The 21,248-nt window shown below is 42.5% G+C and overlaps 1 protein-coding gene across 2 annotated transcripts in view; it reads right to left on the bottom strand.

Moving 5' to 3' along the window:
• ptgs1 (prostaglandin-endoperoxide synthase 1) overlaps nt 1–21,248 on the bottom strand; it is a 58,606-nt gene that overhangs the window by 8,923 nt on the left and 28,435 nt on the right. For both annotated transcript variants that reach the window (XM_021605593.3, XM_090237208.1), the window contains exons 8-10: nt 17,964–18,210; nt 17,496–17,782; nt 4,142–4,289 (exon numbers count right to left, since the gene is read on the bottom strand). In XM_021605593.3, the coding sequence (XP_021461268.1) occupies nt 4,142–4,289; nt 17,496–17,782; nt 17,964–18,210 (682 nt within the window). The remainder of the gene's footprint in view (nt 1–4,141; nt 4,290–17,495; nt 17,783–17,963; nt 18,211–21,248) is intronic.

Genomic DNA, 21,248 nt, shown 5'->3' with positions numbered 1-21,248 from the left:
CAGAAAAAACGCTCAGCAAGGAAGAAGCCACTGCTCCAAAACCGCCATAAAAAAAGCCAGACTACGGTTTACAACTGCACATGGGGACAAAGATCATACTTTTTGGAAAAATGTCCTCTGGTCTGAAGAAACAAAAATAGAACTGTTTGGCCATAATGACCATCGTTACATTTGGAGGAAAAAGGGGGATGCTTGCAAGCCGAAGAACACCATCCCAACCGTGACGCACGGGGGTGGCAGCATCATGTTGTGGGGGTGCTTTGCTGCAGGAGGGAGGAGTGCACTTCACAAAATGGATGGCATCTTGAGGAGGAAAATTATGTGGATATATTGAAGCAACATCTCAAGACATCAGTCAGGAAGTTAAAGTTTGGTCGCAAATGTGTCTTCCAAATGGACAATGGCCCCAAGCATATTGCCAAAGTTGTGGCAAAATGGCTTAAGAACAACAAAGTCAAGGTATTGGAGTGGCCATCACAAAGCCCTGACCTCAATCCCATAGAACATTTGTGGGCTGAAAAAGCATGTGCGAGTAAGGAGGCCTACAAACCTGACTCAGTTACACCAGCTCTGTCAGAAGGAATGGGCCAAAATTCACCCAAATTATTGTGGGAAGCTTGTGGAAGGCTACCAGAAACGTTTGACCCAAGTTAAACCAGTTAAAGGCAATGCTACCAAATACTAATTGAGTGTATGTAAACTTCTGACACACTGGGAATGTGATGAAAGAAATAAAAGATGAAATGGGTCCTGGACTTCCTGACGGGCAGCCCCCAGGTGGCGAGGGTTGGTAACAACATCTTCACCCCGCTGATCCTCAACACTGGGGCCCCACAAGGGTGTGTTCTCAGCCCTCTCCTGTACTCCCTGTTCATCCATAACTGTAGTGGACGACACTACAGTGGTAGGCTTGAATACCAACAACGATGAGACGGCCTACAGGGAGAATGTGAGGGCCAACTGCTCTGCCCACAACTGTAAGGCTCTCCAGAGGGTAGTGAGGTCTGCACAACGCATCACCGGGGGCAAACCAGCTGCCCTCCAGGACACCTACACCATCCGATGTCACAGGAAGGCCAAAAAGATAATCTAGGACAACAACCACCTGAGCCACTGCCTATTCACACCGTTATCATCCAGAAAGCGAGATCCGTATGTTGGAGACAGCTTCTATCTCAAGGCCATCAGACTGTTAAACAGCCATCACGAACATTGAGGGGCTGTCGCCAACATACTGACTCAACTCTAGCCACTTTAATAATGGAAAAATGTATGTAATAAACATATCACTAGCCACTTTAAACAATGCCACTATATATAATGTTTACACACCCTACATTACTCATCTCATATGTATATACTGTACTCTATACCATCTACTGCATCTTGCCTATGCCATTTGGCCATCACTCATTCATATATTTTTATGTACATATTCTTATTCATTCCTTTACACTTGTGTGTATAAGGTCGTTGTTGTGAAACTGTTTGGTTAGATTACTTGTTAGATATTACTGCATGGTCGGAACTAGAAGCACAAGCATTTCGCTACACTCACATTAACATCTGCTAACCATGTGTATGTGACAAATTAAATTTGATTTGATTATTCTGACATTTCACACTCTTAAAAGTGGTGTTCCTAACTGACCTAAGACAGGGATTTTTTTACTGGGATTTTAAATGTATTTGGTTAAGGTGTATGTAAACTTCCAACTTCAACTGTAAGTCAAGACATTTCAGCCTTTCCTTTTTTATTAATTTATAAAAAAATTGTAAGCCAGTGACACAAAATTTCAATTTAATACATTTTAAATTCAGGCTGTAACACAATAACATGTGGCACTGTAGGTGCTCTTTCGACCGCAAATCAGTCTGTCGAAGCTTCATCAATTGAGGTCGAAACGAGTCAGCTTTTTCATTAGTAAAAGAGCAACTATGCATTAGAAAATACATATGGTTGTTGCCGTCTTTTTGGATTCATGACTTTACCCAGATGAGCACCCGATTCCATGGAGCCATTTCCTGATTATCATCAAATGTCACGTTTGATTGATGCGCACGCATCCCGACATCAAAAAGCTCTGTCACAGGATAGCTAATTCTGATGTCGAGACTAGAGGTCGACCGATTAATTAGGGCCGATATTAAGTTTTCATAACAATCTGGAAATCGGTATTTTTGGGTGCCGATTTTTATTTTATTTTTTAGACCTTTATTTAACTAGGCAAGTCAGTTAAGAACACATTCTTATTTTCAATGACGGCCTAGGAACGGTGGGTTAACTGCCTCTTTCAGGGGCAGAACGACAGATTTTCCCCTTGTCAGCTCGGGGAATGCAATCTTGCAACCTTACAGTTAACTAGTCCAACGCAATAACGACCTGCCTCTCTCGTTGCACTCCACAAGGAGACTGCCTGTTACGCGAATGCAGTAAGCCAAGGTAAGTTGCTAGGTAGCATTAAACTTATCTTATAAAAAAAACAATCAATCATAATCACTAGTTAACTACACATGGTTGATGATATATGCATATAATCTGACTGAGCATACAAGCATCGAAGTATCTGACTGAGCGGTGGTAGGCAGAAGCAGGCGCATAAACATTCATTCAAACAGCACTTTAGTGTGTTTTGCCAGCAGCTCTTCATTGTGCGTCAAGCATTGTGCTGTTTATGACTTCAAGCCTATCAACTCCCGAGATGAAGCTGGTGTAACCGAAGTGAAATGGCTAGCTAGTTAGCGCGCGCTAATAGCGTTTTAAACATCACTCGCTCTGAGCCTTCTAGTAGTTGTTCCCCTTGCTCTGCATGGGTAACGCGCTGCTTCGATGGTGGCTGTTGTCGTTGTGTTGCTGGTTCGAGCCCAGGGAGGAGCGAGGAGAGGGACGGAAGCTATACTGTTACACTGGCAATACTATGGTGCCTATAAGAACATCAATAGTCAAAGGTTAATGAAATACAAATGGTATAGAGGGAAATAGTCCTATAATTCCTGTAATAACTACAACCTAAAACTTCTTACCTGGGAATATTGAAGACTCATGTTAAAAGGAACCACCAGCTTTCATATGTTCTCATGTTCTGAGCAAGGAACTGAAACGTTTACTTTCTTCTCCAACACATTGTTTTTGCATTATTTAAACCAAATTGAATATGTTTCATTATTTACTTTAGGCTAAATTGATTTTATTTATGTATTATATTAAGTTAAAGTAAGTGTTAATTCAGTATTGTTGTAATTGTCATTATTACACATTTTTTAAAAGTTGTTATATATATATATATATATATATATATATATATATATATATACTTTTTAAAAATGTGTAATAATGACAATTACAACAATACTGAATGAACACTTATTTTAACTTATTATAATACATAAATAAAATCAATTTAGCCTAAAGTAAATAATGAAACATATTCAATATACAATATAATATATTTTTAAAGAATCGGCCAATATCGGCTTTTTTGGTCCTCTAATAATCGGTATCGGTGTTGAAAAATCATAATCGGTCGACCTCTAGTCGAGACCTTGATAAAATTAACAATGAGTGAGTGATGACCATGAAAACAAGCAAGGCTAATGGCTATAGCTATGATCAACAAGTATATTATATTTCTGGATTTATCTAGCTCTATTTGGGATATTTTACCTCCCCTCCCTGGCTTGCTAGGTAATCAATCCTCTCATGACATTTGCAATGTTTTAGACGATAACCATCTGATTAAGTGTTAGTTTACTTACACGATCTGCATTTGAAGTTGCATGTGATTGTATCCACTGCTTCGTAAACAAAGAGGTTTCTGATTATGAACGGTTTGTGTGTATGTATTGATATGTAGGCTACATGTGCCTTTTGTAAAAAATAAAATAAAAAGTAAAATACTGATGCAGTTCTGTCCTTGAGCTATTGTCATCTATTAATGTTCTGTACTATGTCATGTGTCATGTTTTGTGTAGACCCCAGGAAGAGGAGCTGCTGCTTTTGCAACAGCTAATGGGGATCCTAATAAAAGACTAATACCAATACCAACTGCGCATGCAACCTTTTATGATGCAGCCGGTAAATGGTTCTATAGAAGCTTTTAGTATCATCGTAATTTCCAAAACTCTAAATATGTAGTCTTACCAGTGAAGTCAGAGAAAGATGTGTAGGGCCTCAGGTTGAACCTCTTCCTGTACTCGTTGAAGGGTTGGAGACGCAGAGCCCTGGACTCTTCAATAACACCCTCGGCCACCTTGGTCACCACTGGGTGGATGTTCTTCCCACCTCCTATCTGAGAAACAGAGAAAGGATTAAAACCAACTTAACCTCTGACCCCATACCCATAGGTACTGGTGTAGACTACATCGAAAAGGATCAGACGGGCATCACCTGTATAAATATAGGATGCATGAATGACTACATGAAAAAAAGTATTCAAAAGAAACAGGTAGCAGAATAGCTCTCGGATGGATAGTTGATAGGGATCGATTTGGAAATGGGGAAGAGAATGATCTAGGAAAGATAAACATGTTCAGACAAATAAGAAAGCGACAGAGCTTAAAACTGCACTATTCAAGGCAAGCATAGTGTGATGGAAAATGTTATGTTTGTGCTTTTCTAATAACCAATTTCTGTGTTCATGCAAGTAACTGATTGAACGAATCCTCACTATCAGTATCTGCAATTCGGCAGTACACCCAGAACCTTGTTTTGAGAACGAAAGGATATCTCAGTTTCAAGGTCTCAGCTTGGAGACAAGAAGCCTTGTGAGGTATTGGTCTGTCACATGCATGAACCAAATGTTAATGATGAATTATGAATAAGTTAAATCATGCCTATGTAACATGTATATAAGCAGGATATAAGAGATCTAAATGGGACTGCCCCGATAGTACACATCTGTCAGGAGCTCTATGGTGCATCAAGTTTATTGGAACATCTCCAGTTAACTGTAAATAAACAATGATTAATTTAAGATTGACTTTGAGTGTCCTGTGTAGAATTTCCACAACAATAGAAATCTAAAAACAGGTAGCTACGTCTGTTCTTTCACTTAACTCTTCCTGAGTAACCAATGACTATAACAAGCAGAGGATTGCTTCTCAGGCTACATGAGAGAAGGTGAGAAAGGTGCCATCCCAGCAATTGTATATTTTGTATACAGTGGGGAAAAAAAACCTTCAGACATGGTAGTGACTGCATACGAAGAGGAAGTTATAAAAACTGCAGTTGAGGGTCAGCTACTCTAATGTGGTCTGGGTGAGAATGGCCCTCCCGAGAAGGGCCCTAAATGTGTTACTTCATATACAGTATACACCCACAGGTGTCACTGACCTACACACAACACCCCATGTCAAAGTGGAATTACGTATATATTTTTTTATAAAAACAATTTGAAAAGCTAAAATGTCTGGAGTCAATAAGTATTCAACCCTTAGTTAATTGTATTTATTATGAATCCCCATTAGCTGCTGCTGGATCCTGCTAAATTAAGGCATTTGTAACCTCAACTTGCTTAAAAAACATTACAATACATTCACAACACATTAAGTGTGTGCCCTCAGGCCACTAGTCTACTACCACATATCTACAACACAAAATCCATGTGTGTGTGTGTGTGTGTGTGTGTGTGTGTGTATGCATGTGTCTGTTTGTCTCTCTTCACAGTCCCCGCTGTTCCATAAGGTTTATTTTTGTTTTTTAAAATCTAATTTTACTGCTTGCATGAGTTACTTGATGCGGAATAGAGCTCCATGCAGTCACGGCTCTATGTAGTACTATGCGCCTCCCATAGTCTGTTCTGGATTTGAAGACTGAAGAGACCTCTGTTGGCATGTCTTCTGGGGTATGCATGGGTGTCTGAGCTGTGTGCCAGTAGTTCAAACAGACAGCTGGGTGCATTCAACATGTCAATACCTTTCACAAATACAAGTAGTGATGAGGTCAATCTCTCCTCCATTTTGAGCCAGGAGAAATTGACATGCATATTATTAATCTTAGCTATCGGTGTACATCCGAGGGCCAGCCGTGCTGCCCTGTTCTAAGCCAATTGTCATTTTCCTAAGTCCCTATTTGTGGCACCTGACCACACAACTGAATAGTAGTTGAGGTGTGACAAAACAAGGGCTTGTAGGACCTGCCTTGTCGATAGTGCTGTTAAGGCAGACCAGTCTGAGAAGTCTGTATTATGGACAGACAATTTCATAAATGTGTCAAGTGCAGCATCTGGTTGCTCCTCATTACACACCATAGACCAGCAAATATTACTTACATCATCAACATAGGAATCATTACAAAACTTGTTGTATGACCTCACACTATATTAGGCCCAGCCTTCAGCAATGTGCTTGAAAATATGTGGCAAGACTTGAATATGGCTGTCTAGCAATGATCAACATCCAACTTGGCAGAGCTTGAAGAATTGTAAAAATAATAATGTACAAATATTGGACAACCCAGGTGTACAAAGCTCTTCAGCCTTTTTCACACCGCAGGGCTTAATGCTCAAATGAGTTTGTTTTTCAAATCCGTGTCGGACTACTGACTGTCCAAACAGTTACAAGTGACCAAATTGGATGTGTGTGTTCTGACAGCAGTCATTTGCTGAAAAGGCTATGCTAGTTGTCACAGTAATAATGGGTGTGCGCAATTGTGTAGGCTGTTTTGTTGTGGTTGTGCTTCCCATCACTCAGAAGTTACGTAGCAATTTGAATGTTCCAAATCATAGAGTAAGAACACTTTTAAACCTTGATAGGATAAGACGATCCAACTTGCTAGGTAGCTGTTTAGTTTTCTAGCACATTCCCACATTTGTTTGTGAACAATTAACAAGCTAGTTAGCTACCACATGGACCTAGCAAGCAACAAGATATGTCGAAAAACAGTCGAAAAACCAACTTGAAGTCAGATTTGACCGTTCAAACAAGTCACATGGCCAGGAATCAGATTTGTAGTTGACTTCAAACCACCTACAAAGCTGGTTTTAAATGTGGCTTGAAATATCAGATTCCATGTGCTTTTTGGCTGTTCAGACTGCAGGAAAAAATAAGATTCAAATCAGATATGCAAATAAATAGGATTTGAGTCACTTTAAACTGCCATCTGCCAATTTAGAGACTTACTCAGAAAGACCCATAGCTGTTAATCACTGCCAAAGGTGATTTTAACATGTATTTACTCAGGGGTGTGAATACTTATATAAATGAGATATTTCTGTATTTCATTTCCAATAAATTAATAAAACTCTCCATCTCTCGTACATAGAATTTGCTTGGCTCAAAAGAACTACAACAACACACACATCAATTCAGTTGAAGTCACTTCAAATAAATAGCTTCTGCTTTTTGGTAGAAATAGAAAATAGATGAAATTTTTCAGAATTTTTGTTTACTCCCTGAATAGACTCCCTGACTTCAATTCGAATTGACCCTAACCTTGACACACAATCCTATCAGACAGATCATTATAGCCCAGATCTGTATGCACTTTAGACAACTTTCTATGTAGGGGAGAGTGCCAGGTAAGTTGCTCCAAAGAGTTAGTTGAGCAACCCTTTGTTTCTAGGAAACAAAATTAATAAATGTGACCAAATATTTAGGAAGAGGTCATCATTTCATGGATTATGTAAAGGAAAATCCCACATGGTACATGTGGTTAGCAAATTAGGTAAAATAAAAAAGATTTTCAAAGTCAAATTAATTTATTGTGTTAAGAGATTTCATGATGCTTGTGTCTAAACTGAATTAGATTGATTTATAAATCAGTTGGGGTCTCTATAAGCTACAAGATGAGGTCCTAAACATAGCATGAAAGTGCATCCTTGTAGCTGTATTGGGCTAATATAGTAAAAATGTTTGCCTAGGGGTAAGTTGAGCCAATGGCCACCATACAAATTATGATGACATTTTTGTCAGGTTGATGCATAATACGAATAGTATTTTTGCATTGTGTCATGCATATGAACGCATTTTTGTTACAGAGCAGATATCATGCAACAAGCCCCCCTTAAGGTTATTGAAAGAGCAGCCAAGGAAGTGACAGAAGGGAAGAAGTACAAGCAGCAGCAATGGATGATAAAAATAACTGAATGACACTGAAGTAGATTGACAAAAAGGAAAACAAAACATGTACCTGTGCGTAAGAGAAGCTATGATAGAGCAGTAGAGGCACAAAAGGTCTTATCTGATGACATGGAGTCTGAACTTACTAAACATATCAAGAATCTTGCAGACCAGTTTCATGAGCTTAGTAGCCTCAATTGCAGTGAACTTGCCTAGAAATTGGCACATAGAAACGACATCCCTATCCCAGAAAACCGGTCAGGAAATGGAAGGCTAAGTGATATTGAACAGAGAGATCTATATCTGAATGTAGGTATGCATAAAAAAAAATGTAAATAGTTTTGTCACACACACCGGTTAGGTGTAGTGAAAATGTGTTGTTTGTAGGGCTGTCCCCGACAAAAAATATTGGTTGACCGAAAGTCATCTGTTCTTTCCACCAATTGATTGGTAGACATTTTAAAATGCATTTTTCCAAATAGGGTGTGTCTATGTGATTTCAGAAAATTAACTACTGTTTGGCTACATTTGGGCGCAGGCCAGGTAGCCTAAAGGCCTACTCCTATACATAATAAGGTGAATGTCCTAACTCAACATTGACAGGAGCACTCCACACAAAAGCTGGAATGAATGGAATTAACCAAAACTTGTTTCTCACAAGTGTAAACAGGTTGTGTGGTCTGCAAACAACGTGTCCCCTCTGACAATGAGAACAGTAAATGAATGATTTAACAGAAATTACTGTAACCAAACAAACATTTTAGAATAGAAATGATAGGAATTAACAGTAAATGTACAATTGGTGATATACTGTATGTAATGGGTAATTGATACACACTAACAATCAAACACAGACAACTCACACAATGGAGTTATGAAACAATGAATGTGCACAAATTGGAGGGAGAGAGCTCATTCTGGAGAGAGACATGCATTGTGCATCTTAGCCACAGTCTTGGCGTCCGCAATGGATTAGTTCACCGAGATGGGCGCGAATCAGACAGGTGTCTCGTGTGCCATAAAAAAATATGTTTATTTGCTACTTCTCTACAAAAACGACTAATTGGGGTCAACCCTAATTGTTTTACAGTCAGCCCTAGTAGTACAGTGCCCCTGGAGCAAATTAAGGTTACGTGCCTTGCTCAAGGGCATACAGATTTTTCACTTTCTCGGCTGGGGCATTTGGACCAACAACCTTTCGGTTACTGGCCCAACGCTCTAACCGCTAGGCTACCTGCCGCCTTACTGATTGTAATGTTTTGTACAAACACCTTAATATTAAGGTGCACTCTCTTTGGCACTCAAAACCGCCTCAATTTGTCAGGTTATGGACTATACAAAGTGTCAAAAACGTTCCACGGGGATGCTGGCCCATGTTAGCGCCAATGCTTCCCACTGTTGTAACTTTAATGTGTTACAGAGTTAATGTTTAAGTTTATTCTTTGAGCTGTATCTAAAGATATTTCTTTAGATTTATTTGCATATGTAATTGTATTGGGTTGTGTTGAATTACGCTTTTTGACTGCAAGTCCCAGAATGCCTTGCGAGAGGAATGAGTGATAACGCGCCAATTATGTGCAGGTGCGGGTGATTGTGGCTGATTTTCCAACAGCATCTTACCAGCATTGCTCTGTACCAAAACAATTGTTGTTAAATGTAACGTAAACAAGTATTCTTACTAAAATAAGCTTTCGTATCAAACCCGATGTCCCGAGTCATTACTAAGAAGTTAGTTAATCTGAAAGTTGGTGCCGAAACCCGGGACATGAGCTGCGACGAAGAAGTGGCTGAAATGGCTGAGGAGGAACGTCGGCATGAAGCAGAAAGAATGAGACGAAAGCGGGGTACCATTCGAGGCGCAACAACGCGGATTTTGAATCAGATTGACGTGAAAATATCCCAGTCAAATCCGGATACCGATCACTTGAGTACATTGTTGGAATTGCTATCCGCTAAGGAGGACAGTTTGTTTGAGCTCGATCGTGAAATTGAACAGTTAACGCCATTGGACGGATTGGAGGCAGAGATTGCATGCACGGAGGATTACAAAGAACGCATTATCATGCTGAAGAGCCGTGCACAAAGAGTGATAACGAAGAAACAGGACGTCAATCCACTACCAGCCCGGGTGAGTGACGCTAACTCAAACATATCACAGAGACAATCAGTAAGGCTACCGAAGTTGATTATTGAGAAATTCTATGGAGATGTCAGTATGTGGCAGGAGTTTTGGAGCCAATATGAGACTGCTATTCACAACAATGATTCACTGTGTAAAAAAGAGAAGTTGACCTATCTGAAAACATATCTCACTGGACCAGCTGCAAAGGCAGTAGCAGGACTGATGTTAACAGACAGTAACTATGATAATGCAATCGCTCTACTCAAGAGCAGATTTGGAAGGAAAGATCTTGTGATTAGTGCTCATATGTCAAGGCTGCTGAATCTCACACCTGTGAAGAAATCCTCTGATCTAAATGCATTGAGGCAGCTATATGATGAATGTGAAATTCAGATTAGGAGCCTGGAATCACTGGGTGTAATGTCAGAAACCTATGGAAGCCTACTATTCCCAATATTACTGCAGATGATTCCAGAGGACATAGCTCTTGACTATAGTCGTCAGAGGGGAGTAGATGATGAATGGAAAGTGTCTGAGATTATCAGTTTCCTACAGAAAGAGGTTCAGAGCAGGGAGAGAGCGCTACAAATGACAAGATCATACAACCAACAGAAAGAGAGCAAACCATGGAACAAGTCATGCTTCTCCAATGAAATGAAACCAAAAAGACCCAACATGCCCTCTGCTGCAGCACTGCATACAACCAGCCAGAAGGAACAACAAACGTGTCTATTTTGTGACAGTGCAGACCACAAATCAGAAAACTGCACTGACTACAATATTGCTACACGCAAAGAGAAACTAAAGAACATGGGAAGATGCTTTGTATGTTTAGGACAGAGACACATAGCAAAATTCTGTAAAGTCAAAGATGTGTCATGTGCAACATGTGGAAGCAGACATCACATTGCGGTTTGTACCAGTAAGAGGAGGGAGGTGCAACCCCCTACTGTTTCTGTAGATGCTGTTGTTTCCTCAGTTATTCCCCATTCAGTGAAGATGAAACCAGATGGACAGAACACTGTGTTGCTACAAACGGCAAAGGCATGGGTAGAAGGCCCATCGGGCAGGAAGATAGCTCGTTGCTTACTAGATGGAGGCAGTCAGAGAAGCTTCATACATGAAAACTTTGTGAAGGGCTTGAAGCTACCAGTAATCAGACAAGAGGCACTCACTCTTCACACGTTTGGCTCCTCTGCCCCAGCAACATCCCAACGCAACACAGTGAAAGTCATCTTGGAGAATGTCTGGGACAAACAGCAGAGAATAGAGATAGAGGCAATTGAAACCCCACAAGTGTGCACAGCTGTGATGAAGGTTCCGGGTGAACGGATTCAGCATGAGCTCAGTAAAAGGGGACTGCAGCTCGCAGACTTTGCAGGAGATGACAATGATCCTGAACTCTCTGTCCTGATAGGAGCAGACTACTACTGGCAGATAGTATCAGGCAGAGTGGAGCGACTGACGGAGACGCTAGTTGCTTTAGAGAGCACCTTTGGATGGTCGGTGCAGGGACCCGTGTCCATGTCAAGTGTCGCCGAGGCAACTTGCATGTTCATCCCACTTGATGAAGACACACTAGTCTCCAAGCAATTGCATGCATTCTGGGAGCTTGAGTCTCTGGGTATTCTAAGCGAGAAAACACAGAACTCAGAGGAAAACGAGGCTCTACAAAGGTTTGAGGAAACAACCACCTTCAAAGTTGGGCGATACCATGTGGAGTTGCCATGGAAACGAGAAATGCCAGAACTCCAAGACAACTATAGAATCGCCAAGAAACGGTTTGAAGGTCTGAAGAAAAGACTGAAGAAGGATGTGACGTTGTACAGCAGATACAATGAAGTAGTAGAAGACTACTTACAACAAGATATGGCAGAGGACGTGCCCAAGGACAACGCATCAAGTGCAGACAACGTAAAATACTACTTACCTCACCATGCAGTACTACGAGAAGATAAGGTGACAACAAAACTGAGAGTGGTGTTTGATGCCTCGTCCCATGAAGATGGCTGTCCATCTCTCAATGACTGTCTACTCACAGGACCGAACCTGAATCCGGATCTGCTCAGCGTTCTGATAAAGTTCAGACTACATGAGATCGCATTCATGGCAGACATCAAGAAAGCTTTCCTGCAGATATCCCTAGCAGAGAGAGACAGAGACGCCGTGAGATTTCTATGGCTCACTGGCCCACCAAGGGGAGAAAATGAAGAGGAGCTGCGTGTGCTGAGGATGAAAAGAGTGGTATTTGGAGCTTCCCCAAGTCCATTTTTGCTGGCAGCTACAATCAGGAAGCACCTGAAACAATATGAAACAGAACAACCAGAAGTTGTAGAGATACTGAGAGAGTCACTCTACGTAGATGACTTCATTGCAAGTTCACGCAATGTTGAAGAGGCTTACCTTGTGACAACAACTGCAAAGCGAATGCTGTCGAATGCAGGCATGGACCTCTGCAAGTGGATGACCAATTCTCCTGAATTGAAAACAAAATGGGAGGAGAGTACGACAACTGATCACCCATTGACGCTAGAAACACAAGGATTAGCGCTGAAGGTTTTAGGTTTAGTATGGAGGCCGGAAACGGATGACTTTGTGTTTGACCTCAGGCCACTACTGAGCATTCTAAGGCAAAAGGAAAACACAAAGAGAAGTGTTCTGCAGTCGTCTGCACGTATCTTCTCTTGGTTTCTTAACTCCCTTCACCATCAGGATCAAGTGCATGTTCCAGGAAATGTGGGAGAGGGGACTCAGCTGGGACGAAGAATTACCACCTGATCTGACACGAGAATGGCAACAGTGGTGTTCAGAACTACACCAGTTACACCAGCTCACCATACCAAGGTGGTACCGAACAGACATGTGGCCACAGAATAACCACACCCTGAAACTACACGTGTTCTGTGATGCAAGTGAAAGGGCTTACAGTGCAGTAGCTTACTTGCAAGGTGAGTCACAAGACAGGGAAACAACAAGTCTAGTCGCATCCAAGTCCAGGGTAGCCCCACTTAAGAAAATGACGCTGCCACGCCTGGAGCTCATGGGAGCTGTGATTGGAGCGAGACTAGCAAACAACTTGATGACCACACTGAAAATGGAAGAAAAACAGATTAACATGTGGACAGACTCGATGATCGTGCTGCATTGGATTTGCAGCTCAGCTCAGAAATGGAAACAGTTTGTTGCGAACAGAGTGACGGAGATCCAGTCCTTGACCAATCCAGAGTCATGGTCACATATTGAAGGGACAACTAATCCAGCTGACCTCCCTACAAGAGGACAAACTGTTAGAAACTTGACACAGAGCGAGCTATGGTGGAATGGACCCAGAATTCTGACATCACCCAATCAGTCCGAAGAGACTGATGATAACAAGGTTCCGGATGAGGTGAATATAGAACTCAAGTCCAGTTGCCAGGCTACTGTACAACTCGCAGCAAACAGCACAGACAGCACTGAACCTGTGTTGGAGCTTGAAAGGTACAGCAAACTGAAAAGAGTGTTCAGAGTCACCGCCTGGATAAAGAGATTCATAGCCAATGCTCGTACAACCATAAAGATGCAAGGTGAACTGACTGCTGACGAACTGTTCGATGCAGAAAAGTACTGGATTAAGGTAACACAACAACAGAGTTTCGGACAGGAGATCAAACTACTGAAGGCAGGAAAAAGCCTAAACAATGACTGTAAAATCAGAGAACTGAAACCTTTCCTGGACGAACACGAACTACTCAGTGTAGGAGGAAGACTGCAACAGTCCAACTTCACATTCAGAGAGCAGCACCCATGGGTTCTGCCCAATAAGTCCAGATACTCAGAAATGCTGATACAGTACCAACATGAGAAGGTGATGCATTCTGGAGCAAGAGACACTCGTACAAATCAGAGAGCGATACTGGATCTTGAGTGCTAGGCAGCTAGTCAAGAGCACAGTGGCAAGATGTATAGTGTGCAAGAGATTCAAGGCAAGGGCCGGACAGCAGGTCACTGCGCCTTTACCAAAAGACAGAATAACTGAATCCCCACCATTCGAAGTCACAGGTGTGGATTTTGCAGGACCGCTCTATGTGAAAGAAAATGGTTCTGTGAAGAAGTCATACATTGCACTGTTCACTTGTGCTGTAACCAGAGCAGTGCATTTGGAACTGGTCTCAGAGCAGTCAACAGAGACATTCTTGTTAGCTCTAAAAAGATTCATCTCAAGGAGAGGATTATGCAAGGTAATCTACTCAGACAATGCAAAAACGTTCAAGAGAGCTGATCAGGACTTGAAAGAGCTGTGGAAGGCAATCGAAGAGCCCAACTCTTGGCGTTCTTCTCAGAAAGGGGCATCACCTGGAGGTTCATCGCAGAGCGAGCAGCCTGGTGGGGCGGATTCTGGGAAAGACTCGTCAGGTCAGTAAAAACATGCCTGCGAAAGGTTCTTGGGAGAGCTTCACTTAATTTTGAAGAGATATGCACAGTCCTGACAGAGGTTGAAGCTATCCTAAATTCTAGGCCTCTGACCTTCGTGCACAATGGGGTGGATGAACCACAACCCCTGACCCCAGCACACTTCCTGGTGGGTAAAAGACTAACCTCTTTGCCTCCAAAGCCATTTCCAGCTGACACTCAGCACCCAACGTTAAACAAGGGGGAAATTACATGGATGGAAGTACAGGCAGAGACTTGTGACCAGTTTCTGGAACAGTTGGCGAAGGGACTACTTGCTGGATCTAAAGTCAGCACACCGCTGTGACACACCACAGCCCACCCCACTGAAAGCGGGTGACGTTGTACTCATTGGAGAAGATAACCTACCCAGACAAACCTGGAAACTAGGAAAGATTGAGGAACTGTTTCCAGGCCGAGATGGCTTAGTTAGATCATGTTCAGTTCGTACTGCTTCAGGGACTTTGTTGAGGAGACCTATTCAGTTGATATACTGCCTAGAGATCTAGATGAACACAATTGTTCATCGGGGGGAGGATGTTGTAACTTTAATGTGTTAGAGTTAATGTTTAAGTTTATTCTTTGAGCTGTATCTAAAGATATTTCTTTAGATTTATTTGCATATGTAATTGTATTGGGTTGTGTTGAATTACGCTTTTTGACTGCAAGTCCCAGAATGCCTTGCGAGAGGAATGAGTGATAACGCACCAATTATGTGCAGGTGCGGGTGATTGTGGCTGATTCTCCAACAGCATCTTACCTGCATTGCTCTGTACCAAAACAATTGTTGTTAAATGTAACGTAAACAAGTATTCTTACTAAAATAAGCTTTCGTATCAAACCCGACGTCCCGAGTCATTACTAAGAAGTTAGTTAATCTAAAACCCACTGTTGTGTGAAGTTGGCTGGATGTCCTTTGGGTGGTATACCATTCTTGATACACACAGGAAACTGAGTGTGAAAAACCCAGCAGCGTTGCAGACGTTGACACACTCAAACCGGTGTGCCTGGCACCTATTAATGAATAGCATTCTCACAATTTGTGAATGCTATTCATTGACTACAGCTCAGCGTTCAACACCATAGTGCGCTCAAAGCTCATCAATAAGCTAAGGACCCTCGGACTACACACCTCCCTCTGCAACTGGATCATGGACTTCCTGACGGGCCACCCACAGGTGGTAAGGGTAGGTAACAACATATCCACCATTCTGATCCTCAACACAGGGGCCCCTCAGAGGTGCGTGCTCAGTCTCCCCTGTACTTCCTGTTCACTCATGACTGCATGGCCAGGCACAACTCCAACACCATAATTTTAGTTTGCCAATGACACAACAGTGCTAGGCCTGATCACCGACAACAAAAAGGCAGCCTATAGGGAGGTCAGAGACCTGACTGTGTGGTGCCAGGACAACCTTTCCCTCAACATGATTAAGACAAAGGAGATGATTGTGGACTACAGGAAAAGGAGGACTGAGCACACCCCCATTCTCATTGATGGGGCTGCAGATGAGCAGGTTGAGAGCTTCAAGTTCCTTGGTGTCCACATCACCAACAAACTATCATGGTCCAAGCACACCAAGACAGTCATGAAGAGGGCACAACAATACCTATTCCCCCTCATGAGACTGAAAAGATTTGACATGGATCCTCAGATTCTCAAAAGGTTCTACAGCTGCACCATTGAGAGCATCCTCACTGGTTGCATCACTGCATGGTATGGCAACTGCTCAGCCTCAGAATGCAAGGCACTACAGACGGTAGTGCGTAGTGCCCAGTACATCACTGGGGCAAGCTTCCTGCCATCCAGGACCTCTATACCAGGCGGTGTCAGAGGAAGGCCCTAAAAATTGTCAGACTCCAGCCACCCTAGTCATAGACTGCTCTCTCTGCTGCCGCACGGCAAGCGGTACCGGAATGCCAAGTCTAGGTCCAAGAGGCTTCTAAACAGCTTTTATCCCCAAGCCATAAGATTCCTGAACACCTAATCAAATGATTACCCAGACTATTTGCATTGCCCCCCCCCCCCCCCTTTTACACAGCTGCTACTCTCTTATTATCTATGCATAGTCACTTTAATAACTATCTACATATTACCTCAACTAACCAGTGCCCCGAACATTGACTCTACCGGTAGCCCCCTGTATATAGTCTAGCTGTTGTTATTTTACTGCTGCGCTTTAATTACTTGTTACTTTGATTTCTTATTCTTATCCGTATATTTTAAAACTGCATTGTTGGTTAAGGGCTTGTAAGTAAGCATTTCACTGTAAGGTGAACCTGTTGTATTTGGCGCATGTGACTAATAAAATTTGATATGATTTACCATACTCTGTTCAAAGACATGTAGGTGTGCCTATTCACCCTCAATGGCCCACATACACAATCCATGTCTCAAGGCTTATTAAATTGTTCTTTAACCTGTTTCCTCCCCTTCACTGATTGAAGTTGATTTAACAAGTGACATCAATAAGGGATTGCAGCTTTCACCTGGTCAGTCTGTCATGGAAAGAGTTACTAATGTTTTGTACACTCAATGTACAATATACCACACCCCCATTCCATTAATTAAACTTTGACCTATCAGCACCGCACCCACTTACCCCAAGGCGGTTCAACTTACCCGTCTCTATGCTCAATGTAATCCATACCCTGGGTAAGTTCTTTTGGACATGCTATTTTCTCAAACTGTTATGTTTACATGAATTCTAGCATCCTGAAATATATGTAGATATCTCTGTTAGAAATGCTATATTTCCCTTGATTTAGTGATGCTGAATAACATATACCCCACTCTCCCCTATGGCATGACAATGATATTGAGACTAGGGTTCATCAATATAACACTGCATATGACATCCCATGGTCACCACACAGCCCATACCTGTCCAGCACACTGGCGTGAGAAAGCGTCCACCAGTTTCTCCACCCCGTAGTGTGTGACGATGGAGGTGTTGAAGATGAACTGGGAGTAGGGCACCACGTCTCCGTCTATGTGGAAGCTGTCTGGCATCAGGGGGTGCCAGTGGTACAGTTGGTTGAACTCCACAGCGATGCGGTTCCTGTACTGAAACGTGGACTTGAAGAGCAGGACCGGATCAAACTTCAGATCCAACAGGTAGCCGCTCAGGTGCTGCACGTAGTCCTCGATCACTATCCGGATAGTCTCACCTGGAATATGAACCAAAAAAAATGTATCTACTATAGCAGTGTGTGGATTATTTTCCCCGTAACTATTCACTCAACCCAGAACATGGAAAGGTTTCCTTAATATTAATATTCCTGCCTAAAGCACAGTGTCTGGCAACATGAAAGACAAGAGAGATCTCTGTTTAGTCCAGTGTGTCCTTACCTATGACGATGAGCCTGGTGGTCTGGAAGAGCTGCTCATCCCCCCAGGTGGGGTGCTCGGCCTTCAGGATGTCACAGACGCGGTTGTGTTCTCTCAGCCAAAGGGTGGCGTACATGGTGAGGCCTGGCAGCAGCCCAAACACCTCCTGCCCAATGGCCATGCGCTGCCCCTCGGGAACCCCTCGAGGGTAGCTCATATTCACTGCCGCCTCGGCTATCGTTGGAGGGTACACCTCACCTTTAATTACCTGGAAGAGAAGATAGTGAAAAAGGGAAAGTAATACTATGGACCCCTTAAGAGTTTTACTGACTCAATAGCACAATACTGAGCTTTAGTGAGTCAATGAGCATGCTTTACTCATTTCTTTGGATGATAAAAAACTTGATCATTAGTGTTCCCTTTGGGGTTTTGTGGAAAAGACATTTGAAATATGTCACTGACAGGAATGGACCTCTGCGATTGTAAACTTTATTAATGTATCCTTCCTTTATACATACTGTAACTTAAAAGATGTTGGTGAACAGAATGTTCACCAGCAACCTGCCAAACTAATCAATGAATATGTCTTGCCAATGCCCAATCATTACCAGTGGAGGAATGGGCCGTGCCCATGACCACAACATTTTGAAACACTACTGTTAGTTACAGTAAATACTGTTTACCTCAACAACCCCCCTAAATAACCAACAGTTGTACAGCCATCTCATCCTGAGTCCTATGCATAGTGTGAAGTACATTTAAGTATCCCTATACTTCTGTTATTACGGTGCTATCACTCTTATTAGTGCGCCTGCGCAGAAGTCTCTTGCAGTTAGACCTGGCCTGAGTGTGATGACAACTATGTACTGTGGAAATAGAGCAGGGCTTCCCCAAAGTCAGTCTTTGGGCCCCCCATGAGTCCCCCCCCCCCCATTTTTTTTGCCCTAGCACTACACAGCTGATTCCAATAACCAACTCTGGGAAATCCTGATTTAGAGTCAACATTGGTAGCAGAGGATGGCTAATAACTACAATGGGCCACCTCGCTTCGAAGAGAAGAGGTTTTATGTAAGTTTGAAAAATTAACTCGGAATCTGGACACGGGTTAATAATCTGGACGAGAAAAAGCAAGCATTTGCGGTGGTATTATCACTCGAGGAGAGAGATACAACACAGGAAAAATCTGCAAAGGATTTGAACAAGGACGACGGTATTCTAACTTTGATCAGAGAACTGGATTCTGTTACTTAAAGAAGAGAAAGACTGCCTACGAGGCATATTCAAACTTTGAGTGTTAGACATATTTTGGGTTGCAATGACTGACTACATCATTTATTTTGAACAGACAGGATGTGCAAGTAACAGGATGTAACAGGATTTAGAACAGGATGTGCAAGTACAACATGGTTCTCCTGGATGCGGTGTTCACTTTCAAGTTGCTAGATACTGCCCGCCCGGATAGTAGATACTGCCCGCCCGGATAGGCCCACCCGGATAGTAGATACTGCCCGCCCGGATAGTAGATACTGCCCGCCCGGATAGTAGATACTGCCCGCCCGGATAGTAGATACTGCCCGCCCGGATAGTAGATACTGCCCGCCCGGATAGTAGATACTGCCCGCCCGGATAGTAGATACTGCCCGCCCGGATAGTAGATACTGCCCGCCCGGATAGTAGATACTGCCCGCCCGGATAGTAGATACTGCCCGCCCGGATAGTAGATACTGCCCGCCCGGATAGTAGATACTGCCCGCCCGGATAGTAGAGAGAAACAGTTGGCTTTGACTGCTTGTACGGTGCTGACTTTTGCGTCTATAAAGTTGGCACTAAAAATGATTTTGGGTGAAAAGACGGCTGTCACGCCAATAATAGATGGAATGCAAGTGAGTGACCTAGCATATTACACTGAACAGCAGAGAAAAAGCGCCAATAAGTCATGTTATCAAGACAACTAGACGAGGGCGCCATTGCCTCGCACAAATCCACTGAGCAGGTATGGAAGGAGATCCAAATGTGTTATTTGTCAACGCACTTAACATTGGGTTAAAGACTGTCCTCATAAAAACTAACAAGTTAAAATAAGAGGAAAATGTATACAGAGAGATAGAGCAGTGATTACAGTCACGTTCTGACCTTAGTTCTTTGGTTACGTCTTTGTTTTAGTATGGTCAGGGCGTGAGTTGGGTGGGTTGTCTATGTTCTTTTTTCTATGATTTGGGATTTCTGTGTTTGGCCTGGTATGGTTCTCAATTAGAGGCAGCTGTCAATCGTTGTCCCTGATTGAGAACCATACTTAGGTAGCCTGGTTTCACTTGAGTAGTGGGGGGTATATTTCCTGTTTAATGTTTGTCTTTCACCTTACGGGACTGTTTGTTTGTTATTTATTGTTTTGTTCAGTACGTCATTAAAAGCTATGAACACTTACCACGCTGCACATTGGTCCTCCTCTCTTTCTCCCAACGACGAACGTTACAGAACACTTACCACGCTGCACATTGGTCCTCCTCTCTTTCTCCCAACGACCAACGTTACAATTACACTGTTTTCAAACAAATCTGCTTCTAATACTGAGATCTTTATAGTTGAATCCTTAGTATCAATCCCTGCAGATCCTATGTGTACATGCAGTGTGTGGTACAAAATGGCTTGATAGCCATGTCAGTGAACTAAATATGAAAGAAGTACAACATATGATTGACACACCAAACAGAGCTTTCAAATTTGGAGAAGGGAGAATCGTCCACTCTACCAAAAGAGTCAAGCTACCAGCAAAAATTGTCACATTAAAACAGGTGGTCCCTGCAGATATCCCTTTATTATTAAGCAAAGCATCCCTCAAGAAGACAGGGGCTGTACTAGACATTACAAATGACAAGTCTGTGACGTTTAAACAACCAGTGCCCCTTGCACTTACTACCTCAGGCCACTATTGTGCTCAAATTCTAGACAAAGACATCACACAAAGTCCATGTGAAAACGAGATTCTGACGGACACAGAGCACATGGAGATTCTGACAGTCACAGAAAACATGACCACAGAGAAAAAACTAAGTATTATTAAAACTTCAAACAGTTTGGACCAATGGAGGCTCATAATGACTGGAACGGAGAAAATGGAATGGCATCAAACACATGGAAACCATGTGTTTGATGCATTTGATACCATTCCAATAATTCCGTTCCAGCCATTACTACGAGCACTTTCTCCCCAATTAACATGCTACAGTTGACAGACATCAGAAATTACTCAGCAGTTCTGGGAATAATGATGATGAGTGCATTTCCATTCTACGGCAGATAGTGAGC

Source organism: Oncorhynchus mykiss, chromosome 6 (genome assembly GCF_057628025.1).
Source record: "Oncorhynchus mykiss isolate SJ-2025 chromosome 6, ASM5762802v1, whole genome shotgun sequence".
Lineage (NCBI taxonomy): Eukaryota > Metazoa > Chordata > Actinopteri > Salmoniformes > Salmonidae > Oncorhynchus > Oncorhynchus mykiss.
Note: the sequence above shows the minus strand (reverse complement) of the source record. Positions and strands in the feature narration are given on the sequence as shown.